Here is a 20,013-nt window from a genome sequence, read left to right on the forward strand (position 1 = left end):
TACATCCAGACAGCTAACTCTTTACATCTCTTCACTGACATGTCACTCAGGTGGTTGACTTAATTATACGTATTACTGTCAACTGCTGCTATGATTAAAGCACATACTAGAAGTTATAGCTGTATTAATTTTAGAATGATTTCATATGATTACATTGTTGTAGTTGTTGTAAATGTACATGTTCCGCAGCAGTTAGGATTGGTAATGTAGTAAAGTTGAACTAAGAATGATGTCAGTTTTACACTATTGTGGAAGCCCTAAGGGGCAAGTGGAACATATATGTTTTGATTTATTTTCAGTCTGATATTTAAACTCACTTAAAGGGGTTTATTTGTTGTAATGTTTCTGCAAAGAGGCTGAAGTCCACCAATACCCCATTTTCTGAATTGCGCTTGAATAGCTTGGTTTCTTTCTTCCAGGTAAGTTTAATTTTTCCACGTAGGCAAGTTATGGAAACTTAAACTCACCTAGGAAAGCATGCATGCTTGTACTTCTGTTTGTGTTCTCTTGTGGCCGAAATGAGTATTACAACAACACACCATCCTGACAAAAGAAGAAAAGTCACCTGCCGAAAGTTTGAGAAAGACTATACTGTCAAAAAATGTTAAATAATCTTAAGTGACAAAAAACAATCCCCCCTGTTTTCAGTCTGCATGCTAAGCTAAGCTAAGAATGTATTGGCTTTTTACATTTATCCTGAATGCGAATTAGCTTTGTTTCCAAAATGTCGTACTTCTCCTTTAAGTAGCAACACATCTTGTAGTTAACCTCGTTTAAACCTAAACTCAAAGCCCTGTTTACTTTGTTCCTCTTCTTGTGATGTTTACTGGCTGTTACTGTTACTGTACAGTTGGCCCTCTTAGCACCCTGGCAACGGGCTGGATGGGTTTAAAAGAGAGAAATGGGAGGTCACATTGTGGCGTGTCTGCGATGGAGTCATGGCCTCAGGGCCCCATCATCACTGCTGTCACTGGCAGCTACATCAGTCTCATCTGCCCCCCGTCACCCAGCACTTTGATGTTTGGAGGATGTGTTTAGCGGGCGATAGTGTATCAGATGACATTGGTCTTTCTCTGTCACCCTGTGCTTTGCATTTCAAATGTGTGTCACAGTGAAGCCATGGTACGCTAACGAGAGGGGGGGGGAGGACAGAGAGAGAGAGAGAGAGAGAGAGAGAGAGAGAGAGAGAGAGAGAGAGAGAGAGAGATGAAGCAATAGCTGCACAAAGAGTAGGTTTGGATAGTTCTGATTGTAGATGCTTCTAAGTAAACAACTCTTCGATTGTAGGCCTTTTAATGTGGAAAAGTGACATATAACTCGTTTATGTATAATGTATAGTAGGGATCTTTTAAAGAGGCCCTATTATTCTATTTGTATGTTTCATAGTTGTATTTTGGACCTCTATTGAGGCTGCGGCCCCACGAGGACGAATTCGGTCGTTTGCGTTACTGTTTAGTGTCATATAGACCGTTCAGCCACACGAGGACGACCGAATATGGCACTAAACGACTGAGGAAACGACAACGGGTCCCAAGGTGGATAGAAATGCATACGCCACTCTCTGGGGGGTCAAACGGCTCCGTGTGTGCGCCCTATACGGACATTTTCAGATCACTGATAGTGATTGCGCAATAGCCCCGCCTCTCCCCACCTCTTCTGCTCACCTCCGCTTACCCCGCGCCAGTGCTGAAGTGTTTCGCCACCAACAACAACAACAATGGCGGATCGCAGAGTTGCTATCGTGCTCCGGACGCTATTGACCATGCTACAGTTGTTTGTGCAACATCTACAGCAATAATGATGAGGCAATAGCCCCGCCTCTCCCCACCCCAAAACTGCACCCTGAATTCAGATTATTTATCTTTCTCTCGATATGGACCTAAACGCGAGTGAAGTCTAATCTGACAGGACGGAGACACGCAGCTCTGCTCACCTGCAGCTCCTCCCGCTGCAGCAAAACACACACTTCAAGTCAGATCATCGCCCTTAGCTATTTTAATTACCTCTCAAACTCCCTAAACTAGTTATAAATATGTTTATTTTTACAGTCGGCCGGGTCACTGATTACTGGATGAGCTGCTGCATGAGACAGACACTGGCGCTGTCTGAAGAGAGGGAGGAAAAAGAGAGGCTCCGTGTATTTTATCATTATATTATATAGAGTCGTTATTCATTTGTTTTAAAGCTCAATAAATAACAAAGAAGACCTTTGACCGGCACTTTTATAATTTTGTCCGGAAGATTTCAACTTTAATACACGCTGACTGGCGAAAAACTCTGCCCGGTTCCCTCGGCCCCCACCGCGGAGAATAAACAGAAGGGCAACCATGACAACCATGCTTCTTCGCTGCTTTTGTGGAGGAAGTTACAGCGCCACCTACAGGCTCCTGCATATGTACTGCAGCTTCTCCAGCGGTTGGAGCTAAACGGAGCGGTCTCGTGTGGGCAGACACTATCCGGATAATTATTGCATGTGGACGGAAGCCGTTTGCGATTGCGTTTGCGTTAATCCTATGCGTTTAGCCGTTTTCGTCCTCGTGGGGCCGCAGCCTGAGATTTCAGATTGAAGCCTTTGCAGACCATTTACATGCACACTAATGTATATCACACAACACAGGTAAGGGAAAGCATACTAGGGACCCTTTAAGGTGTTCTACCTGTGTGTAATAAACGATATCCTTCTGAAATAGGACTACTTTAGAGAGAGAGAGAGAGAGAGAGAGAGGAGAGAGAGAGGAGAGAGAGAGAGAGAGAGAGAGGAGAGAGAGAGAGAGAGAGAGCGAGAGAGAGAGAGAGAGAGAGAGCGAGAGAGAGAGAGAGAGAGAGAGAGAGAGAGAGAGAGAGAGAGAGAGAGACAACACTGGGTTCTCTAAATGACCTCTCTTACATCCAGACAGGCAGATCAGGTTCATAACTTTTTCCAGTGTCTCTCCTCTAAACGGGAAGGGTGGCCAAGCCCAGGCTCTGGATTAAGAGTGTGTGTGTGTGTGTGTGTGTGTGTGTGTGTGTGTGTGTGTGTGTGTGTGTGTGTGTGTGTGTGTGTGTGTGTGTGTGTGTGTGTGTGTGTGTGTGTGTGTGTGTGTGTGTGTGTGTGTGTGTGTGTGTGTGTGTGTGTGTGTGTGTGTGTGTGTGTGTGTGTGTGTTCAGGATGAATGGGACTTCTAAGTAGGAGGAGGTGTGTGTGTGTGTGTGTGTGTGTGTGTGTGTGTGTGTGTGTGTGTGTGTGTGTGTGTGTGTGTGTGTGTGTGTGTGTGTGTGTGTGTGTGTGTGTGTGTGTGTGTGTGTGTGTGTGTGTGTGTGTGTGTGTGTGTGTGTGTGTGTGTGTGTGTGTGTGTGTGTGTGTGTGTGTGTGTGTGTGTTATTCAGGCCCACCCCCTCAGGCTCAATACTTTTCCTGAGAGCGTAGAAGCTGCTCACCTGCCCTGACATGCCTGACCAACCACCCACCCCTCCTCTTCATACATTACTCCCCACCCCCCCCTTAAGCGGCCCCACATCAAAGTGCCCCTGTGAGTAATGGATACCCAGCAGGGCCACACCCTTCTCTCCTCAACTGCTGCTCAGCCAGTGGCGAACACCCGGCAATCACACAGCACACAAACACATACAGCAATTATTCACACACAATTAGATTTAAATATACAGTATCAAAGCTAGGTAAACAATATTTAACGCAAAGCTGTGCGGTTATTTTTGATGTCATTTGACCAAACTGTTTCAACAAGGAAAGAAGAAGAAAAATGAAATAGTATCAGAATCAGAATCCAGGGGGACATTTGTCTCCATGATAGATGGTCCATTTAAGAATAAAATAAGTAAAACAATTACAATTTAAATACATATTTATATAAATATAAGAGATGTAAGTAAAAGTTTGCAATAAAGTTATACAATTTAAATATTATAAAAACATAAGAAGTTTAATTCAAATGTCAAATATGCGATAAGATAAACAAATGTAAATATTGATATAATGCATTTACTTGCACATTGTACTATATATAAACTGTATATTACAACACATACAGTCGTGTTTTAGTATTTAACATGACTCTTTATGGTGAATTTCAGCATTTAAAAGGGTTGGGCTACTAATGGTTGAGTAAGTATTATTGCCAGTCTAAGTAATGTAATGTCAAGTACAGCTCAAAGTTGTTGAACCTATTCAGTGATTTGATCGGTTTTGATGACGTGGTTTGTTTGTTGCGGCGATGAGGAGTCCTAAGCGAGATGAATAACTGCAGTGATGTTGGTTGATGTTGACGATGATTTTATGAAGACAAAAATGCCTATGATCCCCCGCGTCTTTTATTTTTTATAAAGATGTTTCTTTTTGGTTAGTTTAGCCTTCATTAGAGCGATGGTTTTGAAAGGGGGCTTGAGGGGATGAGATGCGTAGAGGGTCCACAGGCCGAATTCAAACCCTCATAGCCGCAACAGGGACTGAGCCCCAGTAAGTGGCGTGTTTATCGCTATTCTTTTGAAAGACAGAGCCATAGAGGCATTACATGACCTATTGTTGGGTCCAGTAATACTACGACCACAACATCAACTCAGACTGCACCTGTTCCAGCCCCCCCCCTACCCCTCTCTTATTATCACCAGCAGCCTTCGCCCCCGTCTGCTCCTCATTTAGCCGTGCGGCGTGTCCCGCTGCCTCAGTAATGGTTCCAGTGTGCCGGGCCAGTCGGAGAAATGACAGAGCAGAGCGGAGCAGAGCCTCAGACCTGCAGGCTGGAGCTCTGTACTCTGTCATTACACACTTTACTGCAGCAGCACCACAGCCTGCACGCCTCACTCCTCCCCCTCCCTGTTCCTCTTTCACTCTCACTCCTTATTCCCACACATATTATTCCATGGTGTAATTTACTCATGCACCGAGTGATGTGGACAGTCACGCTGGGCAAAGAGACGTTGGATTGAGTTAAATGGAGTCTGGTGGCGTGTTTTACAGAGGCAGGAAGGGTTATCAGAGACCGAGAAAGAGCTACATCAGCAGCTGGTGCTGTGTGATTAACGTAACAAAGACTTTGAATACAAGGACAACCATGCTCACTAATTAGCTTAGGTTGACATTGAAACGTCTTACTTTCAAAAACTAATTAACTAATCACTAATTAAATGTAATATCTGAACAACTGTAGTTACAGTTAGTTGAAAGCAGTAATATAAAGTTGAACCTAATATTTGTTATTTCAACTTAATATTATTGCTTTCAACTAACCTAATATAGTTATGTGAAATCTGTTTACATCATACATTTAATTAAAGTCAACGTTTCACATTGTTCAGTGTGTTTGCACTGTTTTGTCCTAAAATCGACATTAAATCCTAGTTTGAAATGAGGAGTGAAACCCTCAACTGTTGTTAAATCTTGTGCAGTTCAACTGTTTTTTAATAAATGTTTTTTTTACTGAAGGACAGATGCTAGTAGTACAATGTTGCAATTGGAGCAACGTATTTCCTCACTTTTAATTTCTTTCACAAGCATCCTACCCCACCTCCCACACATCCCCTCCCACCCTTACCTTGAAAGTCCATGACACAATATAATCCAATACATATAAAGAATAATGGACCGTAGAAAGAAAAAAAAGGTATTCAAGGTCTTGGAAATTATTTGCGAGATAATATTCCGCTCTTATTAATATAGCAGTGTGGGCTGTTGAGATGATCATGCATTGCCACTTCTTATAGAATTGGGATTGAGAGCTCTTTTTCCAGGATGTTCTTCTTACTGTTGCTCTGTCTTGATTACAGCATCAATTAATTTATAGATAATTCCCGAAACAAGAACAACGTCTGTCTCGATCCACTGACAGAGTTCTGCTATATATAAATAATGATTATGGCTTAATATGTGAATAATGACTCACTAAGCCATATTTGGTTCTTGAGTGCGAAGATGATTGCCTTTAAAGTATTTCCTGCCCCTTTAATGCACAGATTTAAATCAAATCTGCTGCTTTCAAAGGTCAAAGGTTACGAAGCCACTGGGTCACGCTTGGTACTCTGAATATAGTTCTCTAGATGTTTAACTAATATAGCAGATGTTTCTCTGTGGGAAGACGCAATGTGTCTACGTGTGTCTGTGTAATATCCTCCTTTTTTTGCCCTCCCCGTCTTCTCCCCGTTACCTTGGCTGCAGATGAAGGGGATTCGCTCTCTGGCGCATTAATCCCATGAACAACACAGAGACGTTAACAGGCACAGCCATCTTCTCAGGCGGCTGAAGAACCTTGGCGCATCTCTAACATGAAATAAAGACATCAGAGCAGCGTAGTTAGTTTCTGCCACCGTTGAGAGAACACTCTGTCATGCCAGGCCTGGCTCGCAGACCGCACTTCTTACTGGAGATGTAAACAAACAGCGCTGGCAGGCCCGAGCCGGCCACCTGATGCTGAGGAAGGCACATCATGAGACTTATGGGAGATGAGTTGCGGTTAAAACTGCCTCAAGCTTAGGCAGCTCGTAGTATAGTTCCATCAATCAATCAAATTCAACTGAGTAGCACAAATGATACATTCTCTTAGGGGGCTTTACGGTGTTTACAGCATAAGACACCCTCTTTCCTTCCTTACATGGACAACTCCCAAAGAAACCCCACAATTAACAGAAACAAACGACAGATCAACTAGACTAGACTTGAATAAACTGGAAAAGTAATAAAATAAGGTACAAATTAACACTTTTTTTTAATATACCCAAAAATGCTGTCAATGGACATTGTTGACCATCAATGGAACACAGGCAGCCCGATGATGGTTAGGGTGTGATCCAGCTTTACAGGGTTGTATGTACTGAAGGCAATGGAAAATGTGCCTTCCCATATGCATTTTGTTTACTTCATTTATTTCTTATGTATTGTATTCTATAAAATGTAATCTAATATAAAGGAATTATACGAGGAAAAAATGCAGACAAACTCAGTTAAAAGATAAGATGATACATTTTAAACTTGACATTTCCCAGTTTTTGTCCCTAGAGCTGAATACATGTAAAAGAAGCCCTGGTGGGATTTGAAGTAAGAGTGTGTCTGTGGGTGCAGAGCTGCTGGTGTGTGACCTCACGGTGCCTCAGGTGTGTTTATGTTTGTGACCGCTCCTCTCCTGCCTTTATTCAAATGATTGCACAGCGGGTCAAAACACAGCAACACTCAACCCGTGTTTCATTGCACCCTCTGCCAAAAAAAAGTGTTGTTTGTGAGTTTCTCAGGGATGATGTCTTCCCTGTAAACCACAGGCATGTCCGACTCTGCGAGTGTGAGTTGTTAATGTTTACTCCAATGCCAAATAGTGTTGAATCACATGTGTCAAGTGGCACCTCCCGAGGATGGGTGTTTACCTAACCACAGACATTTGTGTTTCAGTTTCAGACCTGGAGATGTTGAAACCCTCGTGCTGGCCCTTCCTTTTAGCTTGTCTTGTTAGCGTAGCAGCTTGTCATTGCGCCGTTAAAGGTTACATATAGTGTCTTCTGGTAATCATGTAATCAGATCTCTCCGGCCTCTTCTGGGTCTGTGGCTCACGACTAATACTGAGAAATAATAAGACCACAGCAGCAGACATTCGTAGAAATTATGATGGTATTTTCTCAAACTGGGGATTTGAAACTGCTTGTGTGTGTGTGTGTGTGTGTGTGTGTGTGTGTGTGTGTGTGTGTGTGTGTGTGTGTGTGTGTGTGTGTGTGTGTGTGTGTGTGTGTGTGTGTGTGTGTGTGTGTGTGTGTGTGTGTGTGTGTGTGTGTGTGTGTGTGTGTGTGTGTGTGTGTGTGTGTGTGTGTGTGTGTGTGTGTGTGTGTGTGTGTGTGTGTGTGTGTGTGTGTGTGTGACACCACATTGGGCTTCCCTGCGTTTATTACCGCGATTAGAGGATGTGTGGGCTCATTGCAGCGTGCAACTTTTGAACCCCAGGTAAAGCATTTCCCACATGTCAAAGATTCCGTTTTGGGTTTGTTTTACTCCAATGTGACCGCACCCGATTTAGGCCCACGCACGTACCACAATTACCGTTCTGATGAAACAGGGAAACGGCTGCTGCTCCAGAGCTGGAAGCCAGATCAAAGGGAACATGATCATTTTTTTATTTGACCTCTTTCTGACCATCAGCACTACGGCCACCACCGGCGGTTCTGTGGGGCAATGTTGTTAACTCTCAGCTGCACAAAAGCACACACTGTATGCACACTCACAGTCAGTGTACGTGCAGCTTTTAACTTCTGCAGCAAGTATGGGATCACCCTGGCCAAAATAATTGCTTTGCACTTTATTATCCAGATCATTTTAGAAAATTGCCTTAAACTTTCAAACATGCTTGAATCACTTAACAAACCGATTTGTTTTTTTATTGCATCACAGATAGTACATGCGTCTTGTTTAAGTGAACATTATTTTAAGTGATCAAATCATCTTAAAAAAGGTAGTCAATCATTAGGAAGGTCCCTGCATTAATAGCAACATGTTGTGAGTCTGTTTTTACTCCTATCAGGATATTCACTTTCAGAATCCCCAGTATCTAGGGGTCAGGGAAACAATTGACACAGCATAGTATAACAGTATTTTGTGATATTGATTGTTTTTTATTTAATATTGAAAATACTATTTAAACGTTAGCACTCGCTATTTCAGTCCACTTGATGGGGCTGAGTGAGGTTATGGGTAATATCAGCCTTAAAGGTGGTCAAAAAATAGCAGAATGAAACTAAACGCTGCATAATAGAAATGCAGTTAAAGGATGCAAAGCAATACATTGCAATATATGTTATCACAAAATGTTTAGAGTGGCAGTAGGGTTGTATTGGGCTTAATTATGGCAATAACATGGTATTGTGAGGGCCTCTGATGGTTCACCCATAATATGAAAGCATCCCTTATATACTGTGTACATTGAGGGTGTGTGTAGTGTTTGACGCGGGGATTAGGTGTTTAAACTTGTGTTGTCGGCAGATGCCATACGCTTGACAGCATGTGATGAAGTATTAATGGACAGACTGCTTTTTGTTTTTAAACTGTCTTCTAGTGATGCTGGAAAAAAAGTATTTATGGATTGTTTTAGGGCACACACACACACACACACACACACACACACACACTGAAAAGACATTCACACCACAAGTGCTATTTTGGGGTGTTAGAGTGACAATATGCAAATGCATTTCCCTGTTAGGCTTTGATTGAGAGAAACTTAATTATAGTAAAAGTGAAGGGAGTAATTATAGACCTCAGCCTTCTTTAACTAAAAAATGTATTGCACTGTTACGGAAAAAGATTCACAGACCAGGCAATACCCAATGGAACTTTTTATAGAGCATTTTGTTCGCAATGATAATAAGCTAAACTGAATATATTTGAGAATGAATAGATGTCTCTAATAGTTAGGTTTGCGAGATCAACATAATGCAGATTTATAAAATGGGAAACACTGTTAAGCTTGAAGCTGAAAACATGAGCCAATACACGAAAAAGATAGTTTAAAATATATGTTTCACAAAGACGTTTTCTTTATTTGAAGAAGTGCAGTGATCATAAAGTAACAATCACAACCTAAGACTAATTAAAGACCCTAAAAACGACCTTACCCTAATGGTCCAACTGGTTAGAAACGGGTGGTTGTAATTCACCTGATTTGCCATTGTACTCGTTCTGTTAAAATAGTATATAAGTATTAAAATCCCTCACTGTGAAATGACTCATGGAAACTAAGATGTCTCACATGTCCATGTGAGTCTATAACACATTTTCCTTTCACTCAGTCAAATCATCCTGCATTATTTCGTGTTGGATCAGGCAGCAGATCGGTGCTGCGGCCTTCAGCTCCATGCTTCCACTCTTCAGTCAGTGTGTGGCTCACAGTCAGGTGGAGCAGTGGGAGGAGGAGCTGCACTTTGGTCTGTGTGAGGCCTGGGGCTCAGTGCAGGAGCGCCACCTAGTGCTCGAGTTAGGACCTTAAATAAAGTGCTATGGTGTTAATGGGAGATACAACAGGTGAACAGCATTAGACATCTTTACACCATGAAACTCCCCCGAATGAATTACTTCAATGATTTCCTTTTTGTATTACAGGTTTTCTGAAATAGTATGATTAAATATGTAAATCAGGCATTATCTCATCGTCATCCTCTTCCGGAACAGAAATCTGAACATTGGTTCAAGCCAGGTTAAAAAATGACATATTAGAGCTAAGTGAATTTGGGGGATCTATCTTCTGGTATGAGAAGAAACACTCATTTGATAAATATGATAAATATATGTTTTCTTTTATTCCATACATTTTGCAAGACACTACAGGTGAAATTGAAAACTTCCGCAATAGTTTATTTTACACCAAAAATGTTTTTATACGTTTTGTGAAATGTTTGAATCTGCAAAAGGGTCATTTTTAGTACATTTAGGAGAAATCTACAGACACAAATAGACACCTAATTGTTTATTTTTCGATGTTTGCTTTACACTGCTCAGAACCGAGACAGGGAAGCAGAATAACCCAGAAATGGCCAGTGAATTCAAACAAATGTATATCATCATAACGAGTGTTCTGTTCTGTAGCGCAGGTTTCCAGCTTTCCTAATGAATAAGTCTCCATTATTCAAGTCACATGACTTGATGCATCTCCCAAAGATGTCCTGCTGTCTTTATGTTTTGTTTATAACTGTCTTCTCTGTGCTGTCTCCTTCAGGCTCGTATGGCATTGGACAAAGGAGCTCAGGCCGTGATCTTTGATGTCAGTGATGATGCCAATGCTGCTTTTGAGGTGAGTGTACAGCCACTGTTGTACTAATCTTTAAAGTATGTGAGAGGATAAAACACACTCACGTGTCTGTGTCCTTTACCTTCCTATTCACTAACGCACAGCTGAGAGAAATAGACTTCCTTCGCGGCCCCGTAGTGCTGGTGGAGGCAGAGAATGCTGAGGAGTTGATGGGTTTGGTCAACAAGAACGAAGAGGCCAAAGTTACTATTGAGCTCCTGGTGGAGCTGCCCAGTTGGGTAAGCCCTGAAACAATGACTCACATCGTTCTGACATGCCTTTCATTAACTAGGGGGGGGGGGGGAAGAGGATCTCTCTACGCTTTCTCACAAAATAACTTTCTCCGCGCTCCATTAGAGTAGGTACAGATATGATTTTGGATTAACTGTAAAATATTAGACACAAATAATGACAATCTATTTGTGACACATATAATTACAGGATGGAATTGGATGTTTCAATATATATTTTTGAATATTCAAAAAGTTGTACTCCGTCTTTTGTATATGTTTATTCATGCAGCTGAAGAGTTGGATTATTTCAAAGCACCATCAGATGCTGAGTCATGTTCAATATGGTCATTCAAAATCTTGGATCCACAACATAACTCAAGGATATGATGAAAATACATTGTTTAATCAAAATGAAAATAATTTATATTATTGCTACTACCACTTATAACTGCATTATTAAAGGTGGGGTAGGTAAGTTTCAGAAACCGGCTCGAGATACACTTTTTGTTATATTCCATGGAATGCTCTTAACATCCCGATAGCAATGAATATCTGAAGTGCTTTGACAAAAAATCCATAAAAAAATATCATCTGTAGAAGCCGTAATACTGTAAAAAGTACATGGCCTAGCTGCCTGTCAGCCTTCCATCGGGGCACAAACGTATTTCGTGCCCTCATTGGTCATGTGTGCGTTCGTGTGTGTTGGAGGAGGGGCTCTGTAAGGAAGTGGCAGATTTTCTCCGGTTGTGTATTTTCAAATTCTAGCGATCTCGAGCCGGTTTCTCAAACTTACCTACCCCATCTTTAAGGTGATTACAATATTTAAACCATAAATAATTCACAAAAACAAACATTATCTTCACTTCAAATATGGATTTATTATTGCAAGTTGTTTATGTGAATGAAGTTGAGGTTTTCCATTAAAATATGTAGCTTTATTTCCATTTTCTCCTCCCTTTACAGCCACATTACGATGTTGGTATCCTGCTCACCATTGTCCTAGCTATTCTGACCATCGTCCTAATCTTCGCTTTCCGCTACAAGTGCAAGTCCAACCGGACCTGGGTGAGTGACAGCAGTGACATTTATAAAAGTGAAAAGCTCACCAAAAACAAGCGGTCAGTCTTCATTGTGGATCCATTTGAAAGGATTTCCTAACCCTCTCTTCTTGTGTGTGCAGGACTCAGTCCATCAGCAGACCATGCGGGCCATCAGTCGCCTGGAGACCAAGACGTACAGCTCTCAGGGCTGCTCGGGGGCCCAGCGGCACCGCGCAGCCTGGGGCTCGGCCAGCAGCTCCAACTCCAGCCCCGTCTGTGCCATCTGCCTGGACGACTTCCTGGACGGGCAGGTGAGAGGAGATAGAGCAATGAATAATGTTTCTATACATTTAACTGTCAGCTATTTATCCTCAAAGCTTCCTCTGCCCCTCTTTTATCGCAGCATCTGAGGATCATCTCCTGCGCTCACGAGTTCCACAAAGAGTGTGTCGACCCCTGGCTGCTGCAGCACCGCACCTGTCCCCTCTGCATGCATAACATCATGGGTGAGGAAACCAGTCAAGTTGTGGTAAAGATGGTGATTATTGGACTAGGAATGTACACTGTATTAAGATAGTAGCCCTGAGAGGTAAGAGAAATATAATATCTGCTGGTCTGGTGATCTACGTACAATCTGACATTTTCATTTAAAGTTTTCGCTCCTGTATTTATGATTTATGGACAGGTGAAACAAATGGTTTTGTTACATCTTTTAGTTCATTGGGGAAAACATTTTTGGCACAGGAATTTGATGTAACGTACAATATATGTACCTTGTGTACGTTGAAATTTAACGTGGAATACAACACAATGCCTTTAGTTCTATTTACAACATGGTGTTGCTGAACGTCAGCCTCTTGTGGCCTAACTGAGTATTAATACAAAAATGTAACCTGACTATTTTATCTGTTTTCTTAGATACTGACCAAGTTGAAACATGGCAGAAGAAATATTATTTTAAAGTAATCACCAGAGAGAAGTTATGTAGATCAGACTTGGATGGATCACATTTATATTTTTCCAGCCATTTCTCTGAATTCTTAACCCCTGTTTAATCTGCAGTGAGACGTGTTTATAATCAGAAGTTCCTCGTACCCTGTTCTGTGTATTCTGACTGCTGCTGGTCTCCACAGGGACGGAGCGGCAGCCCCAGAGAACCAGCAGACAGAGTCAGGAGCAGAGCCAGAGCTTCCTGCACCCTCAGCCCTTCAGCAGCCCACACAGCCACCTCTTCCCCCAGCACGCCATCCCCTTCTCTATGAGGCCCCACTATCCCCGGGGACCCTCAGGACCGTACCCCTCTCTGGGCCACTACTCTGGCTCTTCTCCCGTAGACGCTCAGACACTACGCTTCCTCACCAGCAGGCAGCTCGCCTCCAGCTGTGGGTACCACCTTCCTGTGGAGGGTCCCGGGAGGCCCCATAGAATAAGTGGTAACTGCAGGACTTCCACTCACCACTACACCCCCCGTCGGCCCTGCCACAACAACTACCGCTCAGCCTGCCCTGCCCAGCGCAGTGCATCCAGCTCCAGACTGCAGCACGCGGCCTCCTCCACACCACAGCCCCGCGGAGCGCCCCCCCACACCCGGCAGGACGACGGCAGCTGCTCGGGGGGGAGCTACCACACAGAGCGCAGCGGGTACTTGGCTGATGGGCCAGCAAGTGACTCCAGTTCGGGGCCATGTCATGGCTCCTCCAGCGACTCCGTCCTGAACTGTACTGACGTGTCTCTGCAGGGAGTCTATGGCAGCTGGTCCACCTTCCGGAGCTCCCTGAGCAGTGACTACGATCCGTTTGTGTATTACGGGCCAGGTCCTGGGCACGGGCCCCGCAGGAGCAGCCTAGAGGAAGGGGCCCAGGCCCGGCCCAGGTCTCTGGATTCTGTTGTGAACAAAGCAGGCTGCCCCGAGGAGCAGCCGCAGACTGTGTTCAGCCACATCCACTACCACCGCCACAGACACCACCACTATGAGGAGGGGGAGCACAGCAGGGGCTCGGACGAGGAGCAGGGGGCCGCTGCTGCTGATGCAGCTGCTTCTGCTGCTCCTCTCCTGGACAAAGACTCGCCCATGTGCCCCCCTAAGCACAGCCCCTGCCAGTGCCCGAAGCCAGAGCCCACATACCGGCCCAGTCCGGGGGCCGAGTGTCAGGACCCTAGCAGCCCTCCTCCAGTCCTGGTGTCCCCAATCCCCTTACAGCTTCAGCCCCACTGCTGCCACCAGGGACACGGACACCCTCCCGCTCCACTTGGGCGAGTGGGGGGCTACGTGCACGACGGCCCCTCTGTTCACTTCCACCAGAGCCTGGATCTGCAGGACGACCGCAGCATCCACATCCACTATGGTCAGGGGCCCGGCTTCTGCTGCTCCCCCCCTGAGCTGCACCCCGCCCTGCTCCCCGTGCCCCTCATTCTGGACTCTGGGGGTATTGAGGAGTGGCCCTGCTATGCCGGGGCCCATGTTGTGTGGCAAAAGCGGGTGCAGCAGGCCCGCTCAGAGCCTCAGCTCTTGGGGCCCGGGGCCCCTATGGACAGGCCCCCCTGCAGGTTCTACCACGGTCCTGCTGCTGACTGTAACACAGACATTTGTTTGTACTGCCAAACTTTACACCACAATCAGGGTGGGTGACTCACTTGTTTATCTTTAATAACATGTCCAGCCTTTAGGACTTTATGGAATATTTACCACCAAAAGAATTACTCATGCCTCCATGGTTAATTAAGAATCCAAAAATGTTGAAAAGTCTTGCTGAATTGAGAAGAAGCATACAAGTGTAAGCAATAGTACAGACTTCTTTGGGGTGGAAATCATGCTTCCCTTTTTCAACATAGAAGACAAACAGAACAGCCAACAAGAAATAATAAAGAAAAAACATAGCAAGACAGGAATACCATACTTAATGACATACATAGTCATATTGGGAAAGAAAATACAAAATAGTATATATAATAGAAATAAATAAATAAACTTAAAGGGTGCAAATGAGCCCAGACTACCCCCACCCTTCCCTCCCCGAGCAGTGCCACCCAAGCCATTAAAAAACGATTGTTTGTGCAATGCATCTCAGCCGACCGTCCCCCTTGTAAATGAAACCATTGGACCCCACATCCTTTCATATTCCCCCAGTCTATGTTTTAGGATATATCGAATTCTTTCCAAATGCAGAGTATTAGACCCCAGCCACACGAGGACGATAACGCAAACGGACCGCAATCGTTATCAAAAAAGTCTTCCGTCCACACGCAACAGGCACCAGAAACGTGTCTGTTCACACGAGACCGCTCGAAAGCGCTGGAGACGCTGTAGTACATATGCCAGGCCTGTAAGTGGCGCTGTAGTCTGCCACAAAAGCAGCAAAGAAGACTTCCCGCACATGGTTGCCATGGTTGCCATGGTTGCCCTTCTGTTTATTCTATGCTGTGGATGCTCTGGCTCTTTTTCTCCCTCCATGAGGCAAGCGTTTGTTCCTGCTATAATTCTCTCCGGTAGTCCACCAGCAGATGAAAAACACCCACCTCTCCGCCTCTTCCAAGGGACGAGGGGACCGTGCAGCAGAGTTTCGCCGGACAAAATTAGAAAAGTGCCGGTCAAAGGTCTTCTTTGTTACTTATTGAGCTTTAAAACAAATGAATAACGACTCTATATAATAATATAAGAATAAAAAAAGGAGCCTCTCTTTTCCTCCCCCTCTTCTGACAGCCCAGCAGCTGATCTCTGAGCAGGAGAGGCGGGGCCATTGCGTCATCGTTATCAGGACATGATCGTATAGGCGTAAACACGGAGCCGTTTGCCCCCCAGAGCGTTTAGTTTGCAGATCTACCCACCTAGGGACCACCCGTTATCGTTATCGTTTTCTGCGTTTCCGTGTCGACCTCGTGTGGCCGAACCGTCTATCTGATAGAGAACTGTAGCAGATACAACCGTTATCGTCCTTGTGTGGCCGGGGCTTCAGTCAATGTCGTTATCCTAGCTTTAAAACTGGGCACATCCTTTGATTTCCATAATAGGAGAATCGATTCTTTGCACACAGGAGACCCTAGAACAGGAGAGGAAGTTGTGCATTTCAAAGTGTGTTACATTGTTCAGATGTGCCCAGCAAAACATCACTATTTAAAACTCTGCCATATAAACAGTATGCCCCAGCGTTACCCTTAGCTGTTTATTTAAAAAATGTATGTATTTTTTCAAATTATATTTTGAAGATGACTTGAGCTGTTTTTGTGCCCACAGGATCAGAAGAGGAGTCCGGTGTGTGAGAACTTGTTGATAATCAAGCTGCTACCCAGGAGCCAGAATGGACAGGCCTCTCATTGGCTGTCGCTCTCACGTCTTCCACATTGTTCCACCAGCAATTCCCCCCAGGATTCAGAACTCACACTGAAATGCTCTTTCGCCTGAGTTGGATTGAAATTATTATAATTGAATCATGCTAAAACTTAAACAAATACTTTTTTAAGTGAAGACCCTTCATAATGTTGAAAATACATTGAATTATTAAAATGTTTGGGAGCTGCTGGAGAAACGACTCATACACCACAAAGAGGCAACAAGGTTTTTCTGCATTTCTCCTCTTCAGATATATAGGAATAATATTCATTTTGGATATGATATCACAAGTTCCCACGCTCCTTAGCAATGAATTATCCTTGCTTAGGGTGTTGAGCCCTCATGAAGTGAGACTCCATCTCTGCGTCGCTCACTCTAAAGCAAAAATAACTTGATTTATCTTCGAGGTACTATCTTTCACTCTCGTGATCTGCGTCTTCCTTCGCTGAGTCCAGTCTCAGCTGAGAGAAGCTTTTCTCTCCAGCCTACCTCAGCTCAGATTTCTTAACATGCCTCACACAGGGGGTCTTTAAAAGGTACTGCTGTAGTGATTCTTTTTATGTCACAACCAAGTAGCTCCCACAAACTCAACAAAAAGTGTTCCTCTTGGCAGTGCGACCTGTCCAAAATGGAGAGGAAGGTTGATGCTCAGCCCCTCACACAGCGAGCGTTCAATGAGGTAGCTGAGCCTTGCATGGGCCCTTTTTCATTATTTCAATAATGGCAGCTGTTTTGTTTGTGTTTTGGATCATTTTCTGTATTTTTTTTGTAGTATGTAATTATTATTTTTTTATCCTCTCAAAATGAACCGGTTTGACTGAATTATCCCGTCGTCATTACAAGCTAGTGTAAACTTGTTCTCGTCATTTCTCTTGCCATTGGTGTCTTCACATGTTGGTGCTGTTAAACCTCCCGATCAGTGAAAAGTGTACAGGCCATAATACAACCATATCCTCTGCTGCTTTAACGGCTAATTCATCACTATGTTGTGTTATTCTCCAAAAAGGGTGTACCCTCCCTTTGTCTTCCAGGAACTAAAGCTCAAGGAAAATGTTCTACATTGCCGCTATAGACCAGAAAAAGTGATCATTTCATGATATAACCAGAGTAAAGCCATGTAACCGAACAGTCCCGAAACATCCTTAAGCACTTTGAATTGCCTTGTGTTGAAAGGTGCTATATAAATAAACTTGCCTTGCCTTGCCTTAAGCTCTGCAAGCTTCCCCAGTGATTTTCACCCTGACCCTAGAACAGACATTCGAAGTTGTTTTATCTCCTGTGTTTATGATTTAGGGTAAATCTATAAGGATACGTAATGATCAGGATAAGCAGTTTTTGTTACAATAGCAAATGAGCAACAAAAAAATCCCCTACAATTATACTGGCAAATATTACATTTTATTTTCTCACCTATATCACAGATTAGACTTTGTTTTTCCAGTTTATACTAACTGTGGCAAACATTGTATCAAATCCTGGTTATAATACACATATCACAATATCATGTAAACATTGTTTGGGGAATAACTTTCCAAGAACTGTTCAAAACGCAATTATAAAATCATGAACTGAAAATCCGATACTGCCCTGACAGAAAATATATCCTGGAAAAACCTTCTTGCCATAAGTCATAAACACAGGAAATGCACCATTTCAGATCAGACGTAAAACAAATGCATTACAAGAATTGTTTTTCTCATTTGCCTCTCAGGGCTTCTTAAGTAATGATACCCCAATCGGTGAAAGGTGCTGTGGTGTTGTACATGTTTATTGTTCTAAATTAGATTCAGTATTTACATTTTTTTAATTAAGATGAAATATTTACGCCATCCTTTAAAAGTAAAACTCTAAATATCCGTTATCTTCTCACTCCACCTATTTAGCCCCTCTGGCGGACGGAACATGTGTCCAGGAAAGATGACTCTGATAACTTAAATTGTGTGGATAGTAGTCAGAGGTGGCTTTATTTGTTTATCTTTAACACAGACTCCTCTGCTCGGCTAAATTATCACACATTAGAGGAATTAGAATGCTATAATAGTGTGGACTTCCCCTTAAAGGCTAAGTAAAATGTGAATGGCTTTACTCAGCAGCAGTCAGATACAGTTTAACAGCAGACACAGAGCTCATGGGTATTGCAATGTAACCAGTAGCACTTAATAAAAAGCCTTATATGTGCCTTATTCATAAATAAACTGTTCATAATCCTCATTCAGGACCCCCCCCCCACACACACACACACACACACACACACACACACACACACACACACACACACACACACACACACACACACTAAGCTCTTACCTGTCCAACCAAAGAGGCAACATCTTGAGCACAGTGAACTTATAACTCAGTATGTGTTGGCAACCCTTTCCTTAAATATAAGAACAAAATGTGCTTTTGTGAAGAGGACCTGACAGAATTGAAGTGGAAATCATTTTGGAATCAATATTTTGGAGAATCATGCAGATTTTTTAACTGCAGTCATTTGTTCTTAAACCCCACTTTGAATGTGTCAACGCAGCGTCCTCCAGACAAAGTGTCCTTGTCTGTTATTATTGGTGCCGAAACAGCCTCTGTCTGAGATGGAAATTACTGAATTACAAGCAACACTTACAGGCTTGGGCAGATTTGATCATTTAAAGAACAAAACATCCCCAAACCGTAAGCACATGAAAAATGATGCCACATAATATCTGATGTAATTTCATCCTGTTCAAGATCTTTCTCTTTGTGTGGTTTATTTTTTTATGTTTTTGCAAGAATAATGAGCTGAAACTGCCTTTTCTATGAGTAAAAAGAATCCCTCCAGAACGTTAAGGGATATGTCAGTATATTTTGGATACTTTGTGTACAAAAAGAGAACAAACAAAAAAACAAATGAAATAGTGTTGTATTTTATATATAATAGAACATTTCAATATAGTGACATGTCACTAATATATTTATTTACTAATATATTTATCCATTTTGTCCAGGTTTGAAAGAGTGGTTTCTGTATAGACTGAATGTTTCTATATGGAAACTGAGCAGTGCCATCACAGATGTATCAACCTGTCTTCATTCCAATTATATGCAAATAAATTATTTTGAAATAAAACCTCTGTGCTGAGGATTGTTTTTATTCTTTTAATTCCCAAAGTGTTAGATGAGCTGGGTTTGTGTTCAATGACATATAGTTGACCCAAATGTACCCAACATAGTTTAAAAATAGATGTCTAGAGCTAAATGACACTGATGTACAACTTAACTCCTCAAGGACAACCTATTAAAGAAGAGGAAGAAACATTGGTATAATATGTTGCACAATGTAATCCTTATTAACTGCAAGAATTGTACGATAAATGGAAAAAACAGAATGTCAAGCAAACAAATGTGTGTTACAAGAATGCTTACATTCCATAAAGATCTTCACCCTGAAGAAAACCTTGCTAAATAAAGCCTAATACTTCAAATCCAAAAGTGGTTAATTTACACATGTAATAAAAAAATATGTATTATTTGCCAAACATGTATTTGCTTGCATAATATATGAGCAGTACTTCCACATCTGTGTCATCAGACCTCACAATGATGCGGGATATGACTCTGCACGACGTGTGGCATGGAGCTCCATCCTTGTGTCTGCCTCCTCCTGATCACTGAGTGATGTCAAACTGCTGACT

The 20,013-nt window shown here is 42.8% G+C and overlaps 1 protein-coding gene across 2 annotated transcripts in view; it reads left to right on the plus strand.

Moving 5' to 3' along the window:
• LOC117458881 (E3 ubiquitin-protein ligase RNF43) overlaps positions 1-19,675 on the plus strand; it is a 97,898-nt gene extending 78,223 nt beyond the window's left edge. For both annotated transcript variants that reach the window (XM_034099592.1, XM_034099593.1), the window contains 7 exons: positions 10,674-10,748; positions 10,850-10,984; positions 11,942-12,043; positions 12,159-12,329; positions 12,422-12,524; positions 13,152-14,639; positions 16,250-19,675. In XM_034099592.1, the coding sequence (XP_033955483.1) occupies positions 10,674-10,748; positions 10,850-10,984; positions 11,942-12,043; positions 12,159-12,329; positions 12,422-12,524; positions 13,152-14,639; positions 16,250-16,275 (2,100 nt within the window). In that variant the 3' untranslated portion in view covers positions 16,276-19,675. The remainder of the gene's footprint in view (positions 1-10,673; positions 10,749-10,849; positions 10,985-11,941; positions 12,044-12,158; positions 12,330-12,421; positions 12,525-13,151; positions 14,640-16,249) is intronic.
• Positions 19,676-20,013: the final 338 nt, after the last annotated feature.

Source organism: Pseudochaenichthys georgianus, chromosome 14, assembly GCF_902827115.2.
Source record: "Pseudochaenichthys georgianus chromosome 14, fPseGeo1.2, whole genome shotgun sequence".
Lineage (NCBI taxonomy): Eukaryota > Metazoa > Chordata > Actinopteri > Perciformes > Channichthyidae > Pseudochaenichthys > Pseudochaenichthys georgianus.